The sequence below is a fragment of the Callorhinchus milii genome, unplaced genomic scaffold (genome assembly GCF_018977255.1).
Source record: "Callorhinchus milii isolate IMCB2004 unplaced genomic scaffold, IMCB_Cmil_1.0 Scaffold26, whole genome shotgun sequence".
NCBI lineage: Eukaryota > Metazoa > Chordata > Chondrichthyes > Chimaeriformes > Callorhinchidae > Callorhinchus > Callorhinchus milii.
Window position 1 is genome coordinate 877,855 of NW_024704767.1, and position 19,885 is coordinate 897,739.

The 19,885-nt window shown below is 42.5% G+C and overlaps 1 protein-coding gene across 1 annotated transcript in view; it reads right to left on the reverse strand.

The window, feature by feature from the left end:
- Positions 1 to 19,681, reverse strand: part of myo5c (myosin VC) — a 32,733-nt gene extending 13,052 nt beyond the window's left edge. The window contains exons 1-23 of the mRNA XM_007906139.2: positions 19,492 to 19,681; positions 15,795 to 15,905; positions 12,605 to 12,776; positions 12,315 to 12,459; positions 11,481 to 11,637; positions 11,185 to 11,328; positions 10,370 to 10,451; positions 10,052 to 10,159; positions 8,824 to 8,930; positions 7,352 to 7,617; positions 6,700 to 6,781; positions 6,360 to 6,500; positions 5,721 to 5,846; positions 5,485 to 5,568; positions 4,542 to 4,676; positions 4,122 to 4,219; positions 3,878 to 3,964; positions 3,679 to 3,790; positions 2,721 to 2,932; positions 1,972 to 2,137; positions 1,168 to 1,314; positions 493 to 657; positions 249 to 342 (exon numbers count right to left, since the gene is read on the reverse strand). Of these exons, the coding sequence (XP_007904330.1) occupies positions 249 to 342; positions 493 to 657; positions 1,168 to 1,314; positions 1,972 to 2,137; positions 2,721 to 2,932; positions 3,679 to 3,790; positions 3,878 to 3,964; positions 4,122 to 4,219; positions 4,542 to 4,676; positions 5,485 to 5,568; positions 5,721 to 5,846; positions 6,360 to 6,500; positions 6,700 to 6,781; positions 7,352 to 7,617; positions 8,824 to 8,930; positions 10,052 to 10,159; positions 10,370 to 10,451; positions 11,185 to 11,328; positions 11,481 to 11,637; positions 12,315 to 12,459; positions 12,605 to 12,776; positions 15,795 to 15,905; positions 19,492 to 19,518 (2,968 nt within the window). The 5' untranslated portion in view covers positions 19,519 to 19,681. The remainder of the gene's footprint in view (positions 1 to 248; positions 343 to 492; positions 658 to 1,167; positions 1,315 to 1,971; positions 2,138 to 2,720; positions 2,933 to 3,678; positions 3,791 to 3,877; positions 3,965 to 4,121; positions 4,220 to 4,541; positions 4,677 to 5,484; positions 5,569 to 5,720; positions 5,847 to 6,359; positions 6,501 to 6,699; positions 6,782 to 7,351; positions 7,618 to 8,823; positions 8,931 to 10,051; positions 10,160 to 10,369; positions 10,452 to 11,184; positions 11,329 to 11,480; positions 11,638 to 12,314; positions 12,460 to 12,604; positions 12,777 to 15,794; positions 15,906 to 19,491) is intronic.
- Between the last annotated feature and the right edge of the window lie 204 nt (positions 19,682 to 19,885).

The window sequence follows — 19,885 nt, forward strand, 5'->3', positions numbered from 1 at the left end:
CAAGGATGCTGGGACTCATTTAAAAAGCAACTTGATGCTGTGTGTGTGGTGGGGGGGAAAGAGAGGAGGGTGCATGTTCTGGGGGATGAGATCGGATGGATTGGATTCTTACGGAGAAATAACTTAAAAGTGTTTCTACAAGTGAAACCCTCAACTCTACGAAGTGACGATTTGTTTCAAAGCGAAATAACGCATTCATGCAATTGATTCGATATGAAATCACTGCCCAGCACAGGTAACTAACACACCTTTCGTGTCTTTCGTCTGTTCCACAAGTTTCTGCTCCAGGTTCCGGCTTTGCTCTTGCAACACCACTGTTTGTTTTTTAAGCTGCAAAGCTTCCTGCGTGAACGACAAAGGAATTAATACTCTTATCAGACACATTGGTATTATTGCATTCCATTCCCATTCAGAGTGCACTGAAACTCGAAGCGATAATCCTGATTCGATACGTTAAGACACACAAACAATTGTTAAGACGCTTGAAATCACCTGCTCGGTTTTCTCCCTGGATTTCTTTGCTTGTTCCTCAATTGCTTTCTTTTGCGCCATCGTTTTCCCAAATTCTTCCTCGAGTTTGGTAAATCTACCTGCCTCGGCAGAGTGAATCGTAGACAGGTGGGTCAAACGCTCCAGCAAACCAGTGTTCTCTTTGGTCTGGTTCAGAAGAAATATACAGAGAGTCAGGATGGTGGAAGGTGAACTGGATGGACCTCGGCCTTCTTTCATCTAGCGATGTTCTTATGCTTAACATACGTACAAATCATTTCTGCCTCGGGACTTAATGGCAACCTGTTCATTAACACAATACAATGTACATTTATTTAGCGCCTTAAATTTCGGATAGATGTCTCGAAGCGGGTGGGCATCCGAGCTGAAATGTGGGAACCGCGGAAAATTAGCTTCTAAATTAAGATGAAGTTAAAGATTCTCCACAATTCCATGCAAGCTCAACCTTTTAAAGACAAGACGGTTTCGTAGGCGAAGACTGGGTGGAATTTGGGGCCTAGAGTATCACAGAAGTTCAGCGTTAAACGCTAAAGTTGGCCAAGTGACAGGGAACGCGTTAATCAGGTGGCAAATCCACCGAAATACTCTTTAACAATAACTCTTCTCCCAACCCTCTCTGCCCCTTCCATCGGTGCGCTGCTTTGCTGTGTACGTCACCTGCTCATCCAATTTCTTGTGCAGATTTTTCACCCTGTAGGACAGCTGGATGTTCAAAACAAACCGGCGGATGCTCTGGTACCTGCGTCTTGCCAACCAGGCACGCACGTGCGTTTGAATTATTAATGCCTTCTGATCTTGCAGCATCTGTGCCAATTAAGACAAAAGGTTCAACAAAGTTGCACAAAAGTTCCTAACAGGATTGAGGCTTCTGGGGACCAGAGCCCAAATAGTCCTCTTTCGCACCCACCGCATACTAATAGTGAGTACAAATTGGTTCTGTTTCGGAAAGATATTTCTCGGTTTGGTTATGCCTTATACACAATAATAATAATCCTTGCATTTGATACAGCGCCTTATCACATCGTTGAGACGTATCCTATCACTTCACAGAATATACTGTAGCGTGATTTGACTGTGTATTCGTGGGCGAAACGCAGCAGCCAATTGCACACGGCGGGTCCCACAAACAGTCGTGGTTTGAGTGAGTGACCAAATTTTGGGGGGAGGGATTATCAGCCCGCGGAAAGCGATCCACCAAACAACCAGGTTCCAACTCACTGCTGGGTAAACAGAAGCGTATGGAGTAAGGAGACTTACCCAAGGTTGCTTAGGCGCTTTGAGACGTCTAAAAAAAAGCTTGAAAAGCACTATATCGAACGCGAGGATTATAAGGTTTTGCCCTGTTCGGGAATCCAACCCGGGTCCTCTCGCTGGCGAGGCTAGCGGGCTAAGCAATACGCTACAGGACTATCCTAGCGATCTGCAGCTGGCTTGGAGTTTGACGTTCATTCAAAGCTTTACCTTCTTAAACTGCTTTCTTGCTAACCAGCCCCGGACGTGTGACTGGATGATAACGGTAGCCAAGAGAATGAGGTGGTACAGGCGACGCACCAAGAACCTTCGGCAGTTTTTCTGGATGACAACAGCAGCCCAGGCGTGCTTGATGGCCGTGGCACTCACCACATGGCTTGAAAATTAAGATTAAGAGTAACACTGAAGATCGTCGCCACAAAAATAACCACCACGTCGCGCGATTTCCGACGGCAACGACGAAATTTTACCCGTGGAAATCAATCGATCGGCAGTGAAATTAATTCATCTTTAATTGGGTTACATTGGGTCTATTTGAGACCCGTATTTCGGTTGCTCACAGCATTTATCAACAGCTCAGCTCCTCTCTGCCTGCTGAAATGCCATTTTGTGTAACAGCTGAACATTTTGTGTTGCTGCAAATATTAAGACTTTAAAACTAATTAACAATGGATTGACCTCTTAACGCTAACGGGTGGGAAACGATGCCATCTAACTCACGAGATGGGTCACTGCTTTAGAGGTGCTCCACAGCAATTTAAGCCCCATCTGATAGAGAGGGTCGGGGTTTGATTTTTGATGGCATTAATAGGCCGCAAATAGATGCATCTGGATTGATTTTACCCACGGAAGGAAATATCGCAGTGTCTGCATGGGTAACATTGCTAACAACCGTCAACCTGTGCGCGACTGGTAATTTGAAGACGTTCCAGAGGTGTAAATCAAGGCAACGTAATTACCGAACAGCCCTTTTCCCACGCACATACTGCTGCATAAGAATAACAGCTCCTCTCAGCTGAAGGTATCTCTTCCTGTGGATCCAGCAACGCAGGTTTTTCTGTATGGTGACGCAGGCCTCTCGTAGTTTGTCTGCTCGCAGCTTCTCCAGATAAGCCACCTGGCCAGCTCGGAAGAAGATCTTCGTTTTGCCAAACTGATACTGGTTTGGGTCCTTCGGAGGGAGGGAAGTGGTGCACATTGTGTTGACTCGTTTACAGTGTCAAAAGGACACAACCAAAAGGTAGAACACTGCGCTTGGATTATAATAATAATCCTTGCATTTGAGACAGCGCCTTAGCGCAGAATATACTGTAAAGTTAATCGAGTATGTATTTTGTGGCATTAGCCAATTGCACACAGCCGTGTCCCACAAACAGTCGTGGATTGAGTAACCAAATTATTATTATTATTATTATTATTATTTTTGGAGGGATTATCTGATTCACTGACACAAAGTAAAGGTCCAACATAAAACACTTGGGAGCTCATAATTTGTATAAAAGTTACACGAAGTAGATTTCAGACTGCGAAAGGCACTTTTAAAGAGCACATATTGTAAAATTACAGCTGGCGCATATTTTTCACTGCAATTCAGTGGTAAATCAGAATTGACTAACTTTTGGTTCTAAGAGATCCCTGTAAAAAGAATCAGTGAATTACTAGCTTCTTTGTAATTAAACTGACCACCTATATGGGCAGCAGAAGGCACATGCATATATGGCTCCTTGAGCTCGGAATAATGTCCGAATGCCCATTTTTCTGTATGTTGCAGTTCACCCACATTCTGAAAAAATATGTCTCTCCCCCTTGCAAAATAAGTCAAGAAACCAATTTTCAGTGCTGCATTTGTGCCGGATCGGTGGTTCTGGAAAATACTGCTCATATTCACAACTCCCTATTAAAATCATCTGGATTTACCTGAATTAACCGTTTCAAAACCTGTTTACAGATTTGTTTTTTCTCAGTTGTCGCAAGATCTTGCTGCGTCATCAGAATCCTGTAACGGCTGAAAAACTCATAGTACGTCCACCTGAAACACGACGACACACAGTCAAAGGCTTGGACGCTTGCGTTAAAAATGTAAACTGCTGCTTAAAGATAAATCGCTCGGGTTTACCTGGACGGATAGCTCTGGGCGCTGATCCGAATAGTTTCCAAGACGCCGCAGGCTCTCAGCTGTTGAACAACTCTCTTGGAGTCGTACCTGAAAATAAAAGCTTGCAAAGTTTCTCTTGGCAAAAGATTTAATGTTATAAAGATTGGAGTCCTTCCCCTCCCAACCCCTCTCCATTCGCTCCTTTCGTCCAGAACCCTAATAAAACGCATTCCGAGAGTTGCATTGGCGAAGTAAGAGAACTTACTCGAATGGAAGCTTGGAATCGTTCGGCTTAATGCAACGCACGTAGTGAGGTGTTGTGGCATTGAGAGTCTCCATCAGCAGGTGCAGGGAATTACGAAACTGTTTGCGAAACAAAGCGTAACGAGTTTGACGTGCCTAGCGAGGCATTTTTGCTGTACAACAATAACCACTTGCACTTACCCTTCACGCAGGGTAGAATCCCGGAGCGCTTAAATAATAATAGTAATATTAATAATCCTTGCATTTGATGCAGCGCCTTATCATGCCGTTGAGACGTCGCCAACCGCTTCATGGAATATACTGTAAAGTGGATTGACTGTGCATTTTGTGGGCGAAAATATGACATGTAAATAATACTTTGTCGCGGGGCAGAGCTGCCTCGGTAGCCACAAAGATAAGCGACGAGAGATCGCAGTTATACCTTACTCCCAACACTAGTTCGATGCTGTTTTTTGAAAGACTTGAACCCGGGCCTGGCTGGCTTGACCTTAATGTGCGGCTTCAGGTTACCAACCGATGATTCATCGTCTTGAAAGAAATCAGCGAGGAGACTCAGCTGTGCGGTTACAAACAAAACAGACTTTATTGTCATACTTTTTAAGATGAAATTTTAATTTGGCCTTGAACCTCGCATCGATACTGTACCTCCAGTTTTACTTATTCACAAGACACTTGTGACAGTATCAGTTTGTACCAGACTCAAAAGGTATCTTCAGAATCAGGTTGTGAAACAGCGTACACGCTGCATTTCTTTCACTGGGTCAATCATCTACTTAAACTCCCCCCCAGTTTTAGCTGAGGAAGACCAGTGATTCATGCAAGTGAATTACATGGCAGGTGTGTACGTTGCTATGTACAGAAGCTACGACAACAAACAAAAACTTGTATTTGTATAGCGCCCTTCACACAGGGCAGGGTCTCGGAGTGCTTACTTATATAGCTGCTGCAACAATCACATATTAAACGCCGGTTCCTCCACCACACTCTACACCAACATTTTCAATCCTAAACCATGTGTGGCTTGCAATGTGTCCGGCTTATGACATCTGTGCAGCATCAATGATACAGAGTTCTGCACAAGTTGTACAGCTTTTTCACCTGGTATTTCACTAAAGAGTAACTACGTTCCAGGTTGCATTGATCCAAAATGTGACATAACCTTGACTGTTCATTGGCAGCTGGTCAAAAGTTTAAATAAATAAAACTGCTAGCGTTTTAAAGGATAAATCAACACTTTTTGACTGTCTGGATTTATCCACGGTTACTAATCACACTCAAGACGGACACAGCTCTGGAACGCACTTTGTTGAATCGAATGTTAAGGCTCCGCTGTGATTGATTGCATTTCAGGGATGATTACAAACCTTACTTTTCTTCAGTACATTAATCAGTTCATCGTACAATGTATCTCTGTTCTTCTCGAGGAATCCATCACTTTCATACTGCACCTGCACAAGGAACCCGAGAAATAGTTTTGGGGTTTTGTATTTCACAGCGAAACAGTGCGATTTAATGACTTTCCTACAGAGTTAGCAAACAGACGGCATGTAACACGCAGTCCAAGGAAGCTGGAAACATGATGGGTAGGATGATGTGTTACCTTGTCAGCAAAGTGCTGGATGATGAAAGCTTTCCTAAACATTCTGGGCTTCTCAAACAGAGGGTTTTTATTGAGGAAATTATTGTGCAATTTCTGAAGCCAGTTTTCCTCAGTTCCTTGCGGCAGCTGCACAAGATAAAAGGAAAATTATCTTCCGTCATTTTCTGTGAAAATCAACTACAGATAACCAACCACGACCACTTACATTTGTATAACACTAATCGTTTTTACATTTGATGCAGCGATTTGCTTATCTCAAAGAACTTCACTGTAAAGTGGATTGACTGTATTTTGTGGGCAAAACGTGGCAACCAGTTGCGCACAGCAATGGAGTGAATGACCAATTTTATTTGGTGATTTGTTGGCCAGGAAACCGGGAGAAACTCCTGTTGCTTTTCTTTAATGTCCACCCAAACAGGCAGATGAGACCTTGGTTTAATGTCTCATCGAAAGGACGGAAAATCTAGACCCAGGTAGAAGGTCTTCTCGCAGCTACTGTAAGAACAGAGAAAGCATGGAATGATAAATGGTCTCCTCACCATGACTACCTTGGCAGACTTCCCACGATTGTTGAGACACCGGCTTAGACCTGAATGCACACTAACAGTAAGCCCGCTGTTGGTCGTATTTAACTCTTACCAAGCACTCCTCATCAAGAAGTTCCAGGATGCCCATCTTCGCTTCTATCAAGTCAATGCAGGGCTGATTGTCGTTGAATTCTATCAACGTCCACGGGATATCCTCCTTCATGTATTCGTCTTGTTCAAGTTTAAACACATGCTGAAGAACAATGTACAGAGCGTTTTATTGGCATTACAATGACCGTACCTTCGGAAGAAAAAAAGTTGCTAGAACACTAACATTGCAACTCCAGAAACAGCTCGAGGATAACTCCAAATGGTGCATGTAAAAATAAATAAATAAATAAATGAATAAAGATGATTTGGCTTTGCCGCGGAACATCTTGGGAAATACTCACCAAGTTAAATTGCTGTTGCAGTTTTTCATTGGCGTAGTTTATACAGAACTGCTCAAAACTGTTCATGTCAAAGGTTTCAAACCTAAATGGATACCAACAACAACAAAAAAAGGATCTTATTGGTATTTGAACCATTAATAATAATCCTTGCATTTGATATAGCGCTTTTCACGTCGGGAGGACGTCCCAAAGCGCTTCACAGAATATACTGTAAAGTGAATTGACTGTATATTTGTGGCGAACGCGGCAGCCAATTGCGCACAGCAATGTCCCACAAACAGTCGTAGATTGAAAATGACCAATTTATTATTGTATTATTTACCATTGTATCCAGCAAAGACAACAGATTGAATAATAACTTTCAAAAGGAAATTGGTTATTTACTTGAAAAGAGAACATCTGCAAGGCTACGGGGAAAGAGCGAGTGGGATTAATTGGATAGCTTATTCAAAGAGCCAGCACAGGCACGACAGGCCGAATGGCCTCCTCTGTGTTATAGTATTCTGTGATTCTACGAAATTGCACACAACTTAAAGGACAGACATATAGATATGTTAATTCTGGAAAACACGGTGAAATCTGATCAGTGCAAATAGCTTAGGGTTTTCGATTCGATTCGAAAAGTAATGTGAACATTGCTTGATGTTGTTACCCGTAGATGTCCAGAACACCAATAAATGTATATTGTTTGCCATCAAACTGCAAAGCCCTGTTAATCCGCTCCACAATGCAGTTGAACAGATGGGCGTAGATGTGCTTTGACACAGCATCCCTGGCATTGATAGCTTGAGCCTTCGTCATAGGTTTGATCACGGTATCTGAGGTAGTGGAGATTTTTCGGTGGCACAGCCCGTGAGCTATCTCTTCCGTTTTTATGCTGAGAAGTTCACAAAATACCTTCAGATGTGCATCACCAGCCTGTTTGAGGAAACAAACAAACACAGGATTATGAAAATGGCACAAAATGTAACCGGTTCGGGATTCAATGCTTACCATTAAAATAAGCGCAGTGGCTGCCTGAACAGTGTTGCTGTGCAAAGTAAATTTTTTGATAAACACGGCATTTAAAGCTGCGTTCCCTTGCATTTCGAGTTTCGCACTCATCAAAACAACCAACTCCCGAAGAAAAGGTTTAGGACAACTTTTGACAAATGTGCCTCATTCTGAAGGTTTTGTCCACAACCTTAATTCCCGAAACAGTCAGAAGACGGGCACTTGTCTATGTAGGGCTACCCAGTTCTGAGGGAGGATTTATAAGGCAATTATATGTTCGAAGCAGCCATAAGAGGGAGGGAACAGTCAGAGTGAATGGAGAGAATAGATTGGGAGGAACGTGGGAGTGCGAGGAGAGAGAAAAAGTTTGAAATTACATATCATTGCTAGTAGCCGTGTCTGAGTCCAAGACAGAAGAACAAGAGCACATAGGTTTAGACTTGTAACGGGCAATTTCAGGACAGATACCAGGGAAGTTTTTCTTTATTCAGAGGGAATTCAATGAGGACAAGTTGTTTGAGGTGGTTGAGGCCAGGGCACAGTTAGGGTGGGTGTTCTGGGAGGATGAGATCAGATAGGCCAAAGGATCGTCTTCATCCAAACCAATCTCGGGAATCTTGTGATTACTCATTGTAAATTCACAGAATGGAAAAAGGTAGCAAAGCACTCCAAGCAGCTCACTCTTGCATGAAACAGTCAGACGGACAACAGGGGAGACAGGAACAGACTGACTGTATTGCTACCGTTTCACAAAAGGAGTGGTGCTTGAACTGGCGAGATCTGTGAGTTTCACACTTTTAAAAAAAAAACCTATATTTCAAATGAACGGCACAAGTTGAAAAGTCGAGCGTTTTGTTTCGAAGGACAATTTCCAACATGTCAAACAGATGTCTTATCCCTGTTAACTCCCTGTGAGGGAAACCTTTCAGAGAGTGGCAAATGAAGCACTGAATAAAGCACAGATGCTTATTGATTTTCCCAAGCCCTCGAATGATTATTATTGATTTTGGGAGCTCATTGGTATACAAAGCAACTTTGTACTGCAACAGCCGGCAGCTTCACACATCACCTTGATTCCGCTATCGAACACTCTTTCAGATCTTTTAGTTGCAGATTTAGGAAACATCTTACTTTGACTGAAGATTTCTCTTCACTCACAGCTCTGATTTCTACATTGCCGAAATGCAGAATTGCTGCCAATACCTTGAAGATATCAATCTGGAGGTCTTCATTCAAGCCTGCAAGAGAGGTTAGTTTTAATCGAAACTTTCTGTGTCAGCATGAGGAGATCTCACCAATTAGAAGTCCAAAATGGCACTGAATTAACCTGTGATGTCAACAGATAAAGAGATATATTGGAGATAGATAGGCACAGACAGGACGCTAGTTTAACATTTCATCCGAAGGACTCTCCCAGCACTGTACTGGCTAGATTGAGTAGAGTCCTGACGTGGGGTTTGTACCCCACAGCCTTCTGACTCAAGAGACGAGAGCGCTCTCCAGCCCCCGAGGGCGTCTTTCCGACGTGAAAGGGTGCTGCTATACAAGCGTAAAGTGTTGTTGTTGTTGTTGAGTCAGGCTGACACCTCAAAAAAAAAGCATTCTTGAAGGAACTGCAAACATCGTCAGCGGTTGGCTCGAAAAGCAAATGCAACCCAAATTGATTAAGAAGCTGGGTCAACTTGCTGCATATAAATGTTGCTGTTGAGCTCAGTGCATTGTAAATAAACCCTTGGATTATGGTTCCATTTTAAATTGTAGTGATCGCAATGGAAAGTGAAACGGTAAATAAATGTATATATACACACACTGTATCAGACTTACAGACTACAAGCCATTACGCAATGCTGTGCGTGTAACCCAGCGATGCAGATTTAATACAAACACGTCATTTTAAATATAGCCTGTCCAAATGAAAATAGATTAGATAGAGACATCCAGTGCGACAACAGGATACAGTCAGCTATGGACATATATTGTCAACATATTTTGTTGTTGTAGAAATGCAAGTCGTTATTTGTCAGCATTAGAAAAGTGACACACGCAAAGTGGGAAACAAATGATTTTCTCATACCTAAACAGGCTATTCATAACCTGTATTTTTCCTTTTTTTTTAAAGAAAAATTGCTTTAACTTGGAACACAGTGATTTGCATTCGTCACCACCTAAAATTAATATATTTTTTTGAAAAAAAATTCACGATTGTTTCCGTGACAATCCTGTACGCAATTGGCTGACGTGTTTCGCCCAAAAATATATAGTCGATTCACTTCACAGTATAACCCGTGAAGCGCTTTGAGACGTCTTGACGACGGGATGAGGCGCTATATCAAATGCAAGGATTATTATTATTGCTTACCAAGCAGCAAGAATGTTTTTTGGGTTTCGATCATGTCTGCTCTGTCATCAACGCCGTCAATCGAGGTATTTCCACCCATTCTCATATAACTAAAATGTTCTGCAGGACCTGTGAATAATTCAACAAACTAAAAATCAACAATAGGTTCAATAAATAAAAGTTTTACCCTCCACCACCACGCACAGCAAATTTACATTGAACCTAACAGTCATCATTGTATTTATAGCACAGATGTCTCCTTTGACGAGTGTGTAGACTGGTAGAGTAGAACAGAGTAGTACAGAGTTTTAAGGTTAAGAAGCCGTTCATTAAACATACCCAATTTCAAGTGCTTGAACTTGGGCTGATCTGCGGAGGCGCAAAGCTGGTAGAAGATGTGATAATTTCTCTCATTTTCAGCCTGGGTTGAACAAACAGACATTGCAATGTAATTAAAATCAAATTGGTACAAGTGAAACGTGACTTGAGGTGCCCTTAACTACACCGAACTATCGGGTTTCAGATTGAAATACTGTCGAAACACCATTTCAGATTCCGTGGAGAAGCCGAACGAGGTGGCAAAAGGGATTCTTTGGTTTTTTTTTGAAATATGGAAGTGGTACATGGTGGGTGAGCGAGTGAATGAGAGGCGGGAGAGTAGGCCAATATGCTGGGAGAGGACAAGAGCTCCGCAGTGATATCTTGTCTCACACTGCAGGTTAGGCCTTAGCGCAGATCAAGAACTAAAGCTGCACTTCTGAACGATTCCCTTTAGGAAAAAGAATTCGACTGAATGCAAACCTTCGCTCTAACTTTTTTTTAAACACGTAAAAAAAACGCTGGTCGCTAAACATCCATTGTCTGCAGGTTTGCGCCACGTTTATTCACCACATTTGGGAAAATGAATTAAAATTGTAAACTGATACAACTCGTTGGTACCAGCAGAGGTCAGCAATTGGCTCGGTCTCCCAGTGCAGAGGGGAGGGGAGGAGAGGGAAAATAATTAATGCTTCTGATTCCAGGTTTTAAGCAATAACTTCTGGAAAAAAATGTGCAGACATTAGGTCATCACATCAGCATGTGCTCCGTTCAGTTAGTACATTGTTGGGTTTTGCAGCCACAATGTGCTTTCTCTTGCCTATTGCGGGCTTTACCTGAAAGACCACCCTGGACTTCTCCAGCAGGTATGTTCTCATGTTTGCACCAATGATTCGATACCTGTTATCAAAGCTGATCTCAGTGTATTTACCAAACCGACTGCTGTTGTCGTTCCGTGTAGTTTTAGCATTTCCGATCGCCTGGAAGTTGAGAAAAACATACGTGATGGCAAAATGGACGTTTTTTTAGCGTCGCACAAATACTTTCACTCAATCTTTACACTCATAAGTGAGGTTGGCGAGCGATTCCCTCGACTACAGATTGCTCCCAACACGATTTCAGCCCCTCTTACCTCGGTTATCGGGTTTGATGCCAGGACTTTATCTTCAACACACGCTTTGCTGCTGGATTTACTCACTGTAGCAAAGTACCTCATAGCATATCTGGCAGATACTGTCTTTCCTGCTCCCGACTCCCCGCTTACAATAATAGACTGGTTCTTATTGTTCCTAATGTTGGAAAACAGAAAACCACACTGTAAACGTTTAGGGTTCGGTACAGGTATCAATATCCATCTTAAGTAAATAAAGGAAAAAACAAATCGTTATGTTTGACAACAGTTACATTAAAGGTAAAGTACTCCTAGAAGCAATTCAAACTACAAGACCACCAGGAAAAAAAAATCTAATTTAAAGGCATTTCCCTCAGTGTTTAAAAAAAATCACTGGTTTCATTCAATACTCAATACAATTTCACAGAATCATAGAATCTTACTATACCAAAGGAGGCCATTCAGCCCATCGTGCCTGGGCAGACTCTTTGAAAGAGCTGTCCAATTAGCCCCGTTCTTTCTCCATAGCCTTGCACATTTTTTGCTTTTCAAGTATATATCCAAATCCCTTTTGAAAGCTGTTATCGACTCTGCTTCCACCACCTTTTCAGGCGGTGCATTTCAGATCGTAACCACTCGCTGCTTAAAAAAAACATTCTCCTCATCAGCGCATTAGCAGCATTTCCTTTACATTGCATCTACTGTAAATATTCTTCTCGATGGAAAACCGTATTTGGCATTAATGGTTGGGATGCCAAGTTGCGATGGCATATGCAAAAGGCTTTAATACCAAACCTCTGCTCACGAGGTGTGCATCCTGCACTTACACCAAACCAACAGGTGGAAAGAACAGACCTGGCCATTTGTTTGTAAGCTTCTTCGGACACAGCAAAGATATGGGGATCCATGTCGCCCATATTCTGCCCGCTGTAGGCGTGAATGATGGCATCTCCGTAGATGGGCACTTGTTTGTACGGGTTAATGGCCACAAGAATGATACCTAGAAGCGCAAAAGAGACTGGTGAGGGCCGTAACTCACAGCAAACACAGGCAAGTCTGAATTTGCACAGGATGCAAAGTGAAATCGGGAAGTGGGGTGTGGAGGGGGGTGGGGGGGGGGGGGGGAGTAAAATGGCTTCGCTCACCGCAGTACGTGTAGATGAGCTTGGAGTCCACGAAGCGAACTCGGAGATTATGCAGGACTGCGGGCTCGTGCAGGTAGCTGAGGGCCGTGAGGTCATTTTCTCCCACCAGGATGTCAGGGTTCCGGAGAGGCGGCAGTAATGTGTTTATCAGATCAACCGGATACTGTAATTCCTAAATGATGAAAAATCGAGACGGTGTGAACTAGAAATTGAAAGGCGACAAACACTTCACTTCCAAAAACAAACAAAAAAATGCTTCAACCAGAAAAGTAGTTATGAAATATAATAATAACGTATGAATCGGATCCGAAATGGTCAGGTTAAGGAAATAGCTTTGATAGCAGCTGGGCACGAAACCCAAAACGCCTATATATCAATAAAATAAAAGGCGTGTTCTTTTGGAGATGCAAATCAGAAGCACAAGAATTCAAAAAATGTTTCCTCCGATCATCTCCATTCAGTTGAAAAAATTCCTGCAGTGTTAGAGATTGAGGAAGGAACGATTTGATTGCATATTTAGTTGTTGGATGCAACACTGGGCCTGACATGAAATTATGAATTCAATTCGCTATTAAATGATTTCACATGGCTTTACTATTTAGCAATAAACGCTACAGTGGAGCCCTGCTATCGTTACAATAAATAATAACAATTATACTTGCATTTGATATAGCGCCTTATCACGTCCTTGAGACATATCAAAGCGCTTCACAGAATATACTGTAAAGTGAATTGACTGTGTATTTTGTGGGCCAAACTATGTACACAGTAGATAGGGTGGGGGTGGAGGAAGTGTCCATAAAATCCCAACCATTGCTGTAACAGGGAGTGATCTGCTGAACATTTTATTTTCACGTTCAGGAAGTGACCCAATGGTGGGGCCCAATGAGCCAGTGGGATAATTTATCTAATTCCAGGAAGCTGCTAGCATTTGTACAATTATAAACTTGCATTGATTAAACAAAAAGTGAGCCCAGATAGAAACCTACTTCAGCTCTGCCAAACCTGTACCATAATACAGTAAGTTCCTGATAACTCGACCCTGGTTTAACTGTCACTTAAGTTATCGTGCTGTCAATATCCCAGACCCAATTATTTATGAATTTATACGCATACCTAACTCGCCGCTCCTGATAACTCGTCACTGAGTCCTCTTTGGCTTGGAGAGATGAGTTATCAGAAGTTGAGTGCGTACCGTGCCTGTTTAAAGCTGGATACTGGCAACTATTGAACATTGGAAGGGGTTCCTGTGCCTAATAAGTATTTTATACTAACATTTACAACAGGAGACAACAGTGCAGTAAGAACGCACTCCTTTCTCTCTGAACTCGTAAAGCCTGGCAGCTTCACAGAATATACTGTAAAGCAGGTCGGAACTACGGAAGTCAGACCAGTATTTACTGTATTGACAGGACAAAGGGTACACAGTGTACTTAAAGAAGCTGGAAAGAAACCGGTCGAGTATATCTGGGACTCCAACCATAAAGTGCACAAGGCCCTGAAACTTCTTCTTTGCAAATAGAGACTTTCAAACTTGGTGCGCCTATTATTTGTCATCGCAATTCTGCATTCAATCATGTTTTTGCACCGAATAATAATAAGTACAATATAATAATAATCCTTCCATTTGATATAGCGCCTTTTTCGAGACGTTTTCGAGACGTCTCAAAGCGCTTCACAGAATGTACTGTTAAGTGAATTTGCTGTATATTTTGTGGGCGAAACCTAAAGCTGTAACATTTTACTCATAATAAACAATAATACACAATAATAATAATCCTTGCATTTGTCAATAGGGCCTATAAGGTTGATAACATCTCAAAGAGCTTCACAAAGTTTCCGTGAAGAGCAGCGACTGCGTAAATGGCACACGGTAGCCAACTCGCGCAGAATAGTGGCCCACAAACAGCAAGTGAAGGGAATGACCGATTTGATTGAGTAACTCCCTTCTCCGTTCGATCTTGTCATGTGTGATCTTTCGCATGTGGCTCATCCGAAGGACGGCACCTCCGACAACGCAGGGCTCCCGTCAGCACCACATTGCTGTGGCCGCCCAGACTACGAGCAATGTCCCGACATGGGGCCTTGAAGTCATAATCCCCCAGTTTCTGCTTCTAATTGTAAAACAATAGCAGCTTCCTGCGAGCGCATTATTCAGCAATGAAATACGAAGAACTGCATCCATCAGTGCACTTGCTGTGAGGTACAAAAAAAAAGTGTTTGCTCCGAACACTGGAGCGTAAAGAATTGCCTGGTGCACAAGAGAAATCCTTGTGGGTCGAAGCAATATCACCATGGAAACCGACATTTAGCAGATTCACCAGCCTCATCATTTCCCAGGCGCATAATTCCACCTCCAACTGGTGCTGTTCAGAGCTTTATTAAGAGCAAAAATAGCCCTCGGCTCCCACCTCCAACTCAAATACCCATCCGGAACTGTTCAGTCCTTTAGGATGTCCTCCCGACTTGCATAAGGCGCGATATGAACGTAAGTTGCATTGTATTTGTATTATTATTTAAATTTTCATCAATCTTAATGTTTTCCCCTCCTCTCTCTCTCGCTCTCTCTCTCTTTCAATTGATTTCAGTTACATTGACCGTAGGGGAATGCTTTGGGCAGTCAGTTATACAGTGAATGCTGTCAGTTCATCCCTGAGTGCAAATCGAGTGCAGACAGATGAGATGGGTCCATCGATTTTCAGACTGTCATTTGAATTTTTTTTCTCTTCTGATCAAACAGTTTTAACAGATGGCATTCACTTGATAATTTGGAAGAATTAAGGCGTTCATTTCCCCGAACAGGTATCCATGCAGACTTTCATCTACTCAAACTTATCTGAAAAGCGCTCATCTGCAGGCCAATTACGAAAAGTTTTCAATGAAAACCCGTTAAGTTGGCTACGCGTGAACATTTGGACTGAACGTTTCTCTGCAGAACTTTTGCGGCGTTGCAGAGATTAAAATTTAAGGCTAAAAGAAGGAGGAAAAAATGCTTTGTGCGTTTTTTTCTTTTAAAAATACACCGTTAACGCATATTCAAACAACCAGACCCAGGACAAAATGTATCGTGGAACTTACAGAGCGTAAAACCTTACAGGTAAATGATTTGAAGACCGTTTTAATACAACTGCTTTGTATCTACACAGGGTCAGAGCACAGAACACTGATGACTTTTGTCTTTGCAACTTACAGTTCCGTCTTCCAACTCCAAATTAAGTACTTCGGATTCTTTCTTATAGTTGCTGGTGATCTCCGCTGACTTCCACACATTGTCGGAGTCAGGAATCCAAACCCTGTTGTACTGTAAAGCAGAGAAAACACGTCCATGNTTTTTTTTCCATAAACGGTGAAATTCCATTACAAAATACCTTGAAAATCCCCTTCTGTATATACTGATGGAATATCTCCTCCCCCACTGCCTCCCCCTCTTCTCTTTTGTCTGTTCAAAACAAGCCGCAGGGGAGATTAGATTCCTAGAAGTCTGACCATAAAAGTGCCCTCGAAAGAGAAGTGAAGAGAAACACAAATGCTGGAAATTGGATATAACAATAGGAAACTCACAACAAGCTGAGCAACACCTGAAGGTTGAAGCTAAAGTAGGGCAGAATAGCACACCTTTATCACAAGATACTAATATAATAAACCTTGCATTTGATATAGTGCCTTAGCACGTCGTTGAGACGCCTCAAAGCGCTTCACACAATATATTGTAAAAGTGGATTGACTGTGCGTTTTGTGGGCGAAAACGTGGCAACCAATTGCCGACAAACAGTCGTGGATTGAGTGACCAAATGTTTTTTTGGGGGGAGGGATTATTACCCCCAGAAAGCGATCCGCCGATAATCAAAGAGACTTGGACAAGCACCTGAATGGTTGAATGGACAAGCGTGAAGGACCTGGACACCAGGATCAATACAAAAGGATGACATTGTGAAAACTTCCACGTTTCTATGACAAATGTTTGCACCTGTGCAGCTGCCTCACATCCCCAGACACCTTACTTCCTGGAGAATTGTGAGGCTGGACAGTACAGCATTGCTAACTAATCCCAAATATAGATACCGTACTCTAACGACTAAGCCCAATCACTATGTTAACCCATCAGAAACCTACTCTTACCCTCTTGTTTCTCGCAAGAAGACTCTTCAAACAATTTACCTTGTGGGATGTGCAGAAACTCCCAATTGCCCACTTATTCAGTGCAATGTTGTATGTATACACCTTTTATAAACACAGACATAAATTTGTCTTACTCATTATTTTGGTTAACTCCCTCTTTTAATACAAGGCTGTTCTATTCTAGGTGTGTGCGTCTCTATAACACAGTTTATGTTACTGCTTCTCAAGTCTCTAATGTTGGATGAGACACCTTATGGTCACTTAGCTTTGAGTTCCTTTTCTTGAATAGTTACTGTTTATTGCTGCTTACCCTATCGTCACAAGTTACACTTTACTCTTTACAAAGCTAGATTTCTTGTCTAGAGTCAATAGTTCTCTTTGCATCCTCCTTTTCGTTCTCCAAAGTTGCTGTATACTGTAAAGTGAATTGACTGTATATTTTGTGGGCGAAACACGGCAGCCAATTGCGCACAGCAGCGTCCCACAAACAGTCGTGGATGGAGTGCCCAAATTATATTCATTTAATCTCCTCTTCAGGCAGTGTGTCTCTAACATTGTTACAGTTGTCTCCTCTGAATAATCCCATGGATGATTGGGGATAAAAAGCGGGTTAAACCACGTGCAATCGCAACACGCATTTAGTTTAAGAAAAAAAAAAGACACATAGCACTTACGAATGGGAATGGCGGAGAAAGGAGAGAAGGTGATTGAAGACCTATCGGTCGAAGAGATAAAAAGTGTTTTAGGATATTTTCCAAAACAGCAAAGCGATTTGGAGAGTTCAGAAGCAGAAGCAAGTGAGTGGCGGTATTTGGAAACTTTCCTGTTAAATCATAATCAACTCTGTTCATCTGTCCCGACAACAAACCATTTGTTTCTGGAACCCCACCACAAGATCTCTCTTTCTGGGTAAAGCCCTTCATACAAAGATCATGACCCAGAGTTGAGAGTTCGCTTGTGTATAAGATACTCTGTTTTCTGTAGTTTTTTTTCTAAAAAAAATTGCAAAACATCTCAGAATTGAAGAATTGTCCATAATTTGCATGCTCTTGAATTGCTGAGAATAATAATAATAATGCTTGCATTTGATACAGCGCCTTATCATGCCATTGAGACGTCTCAAAGCGCTTCACAGAATATATTTTAAAGTGGAGTGACTGTGTAACGAGGCAGCCAATTGTGCGCGGAATAAAGTACAAATCTACAGGCAGGTGGAATCTCACTCTTAATCCCCACCCCATGCACTAAAGCGTGCAATTTATATATTGTAACACTTCCAGTAAAAAAAAATTTGCCCAATACTTCAAAGAAAAACCCTGTGAAAGTCCAAAGAATCAGAAAAAAAACTGACTGCTTTGTTTGTAAATAACAATTAGGTGTCCAGGTTACAAGAATTTGGCAAGAAAGACAGAAAAAATCAACAGCAATCTAATGTCACACCTTTTAACAGTACAAATCCCACCCACACATCTCCAAAGTCACCCCCCAAAAAAAGAACATTTTCATCAACGTGAACCGCTTTTTTTTTTAATTTAATTTTTAAAAAAAAAAACCCAATAAAGAGAAAGAAGTTGGGGGGGGAGAGAGCGAGAGAGAGAGAGCGAGAGGAGGAGGAAAGAATCTACTTTCATCTATTCTGGGCAAGAGAACAGAGGTAAATCATGTTACTGGATCCAGTTCTCATTGAGGTCATGTTCTGAAACAGCACAAAAGTCGGTGCATAGTTGGTGGAGAGTCGCAGTTGTGCGAAAGAAGGCAGTAACAGGGATACAGGAGTCAAGAGAAGGGACAGGAAGGATTTCAAGAGAGGAGGATCAGAAACTTTTGGAAACTCGAGAGAGAAACTTTTAGCTCTCTGTCCCAGAGACAGAACGAGAGAGAGAGAGAGAGAGAGACACACACAGATGCCAATGCAAACTCGAATGTTAATGTGAATTCCTACTTCTCTGCTTGTAAGAGGTCAAACAACAAAACACACACACACACACACACACACACACACACAGCCTTGCAATATATATATATATATGTGAAGCGCTTTGGGACGTCCTCCCGACATGAAAAGCGCTATATCAAATGCAAGGATTATTATTATTATTATATATATATAGAGAGACAGAGAGAGAGAGATGTACAAGTATGTGTTGCTGGTGATAGAACCAGGTGCCTTTGCTGGCAGGTTCTAAGATCTAGTCCATATGGACAGCTTTTAATTGACCTACTGAAGGTTTTATTCAGTGGCAACGTGTCAAATTAATTGCACTTTTTTTCCCCCCCACCCCCACCCAAAAAGAAAAGAAAGAAAGAAAGAAAGAAAGGCAGATCTGGTTCCTTAACTTTATTTTAACAACACACACATGCATCCTGACATTTGGGAATCTCTTCCCCCACCACCGCCACCGCCACCACCAACAACAACACATACTGCATCTCTCAAACAATACACAGGAAAAGTAAATTACATTTATTAATTTTTTTTTTGGGGGGGGGGGGTGGGGGGGGGGGGGTGGAAAAAAAAAACTAGTTTGCTTCAAATATTTCCGGCTGACAGGTCTCGCAATCTTGCCCAACTTATTTTCTAACAGGTTGGGAAAAAGGAAGAAGGAACTGGTCTAAGAGGAGAAGAGAAGAGAGTGAGTGAGTGAGTGAGTGAGTGAGTGAGTGAGTGAGTGAGTGAGTGAGTGAGTGAGTGAGTGAGTGGGAGTGAGTGAGTGAGTGGGGGGGGGGGGGGGGGAGTGAGTGAGTGAGTGGGAGAGAGTGAGAGATACCTTGGTGTAGAGTTCGGCCACCGCCATGGAGATGCGCTTCTCAGCGGCTACTCAGCCTCCAGCTCATCATAGTTGCACGGCCAGAGGGCTTGAGATGCTCCAGAGTGTCCTGTCCTCTCTGTCCCTAACTCTTAATGCCTGTCACTCACTCCTTCCCTCTCTGTCACTCACTCCCTCCCTCTCTGTCACTCACTCACTCACTCACTCACTCTGTCGCTCACTCCCTCTCTGTCGCTCACTCCCTCTCTGTCACTCACTCCCTCTGTCACTCACTCCCTCTCTGTCACTCACTCCACTCACTCTGTCGCTCACTCCCTCTCTGTCACTCCCTCCCTCTCTGTCACTCACTTACTCACTCCCTGTCTGTCACTCCTTCCCTCTGTCCGTCACTCCC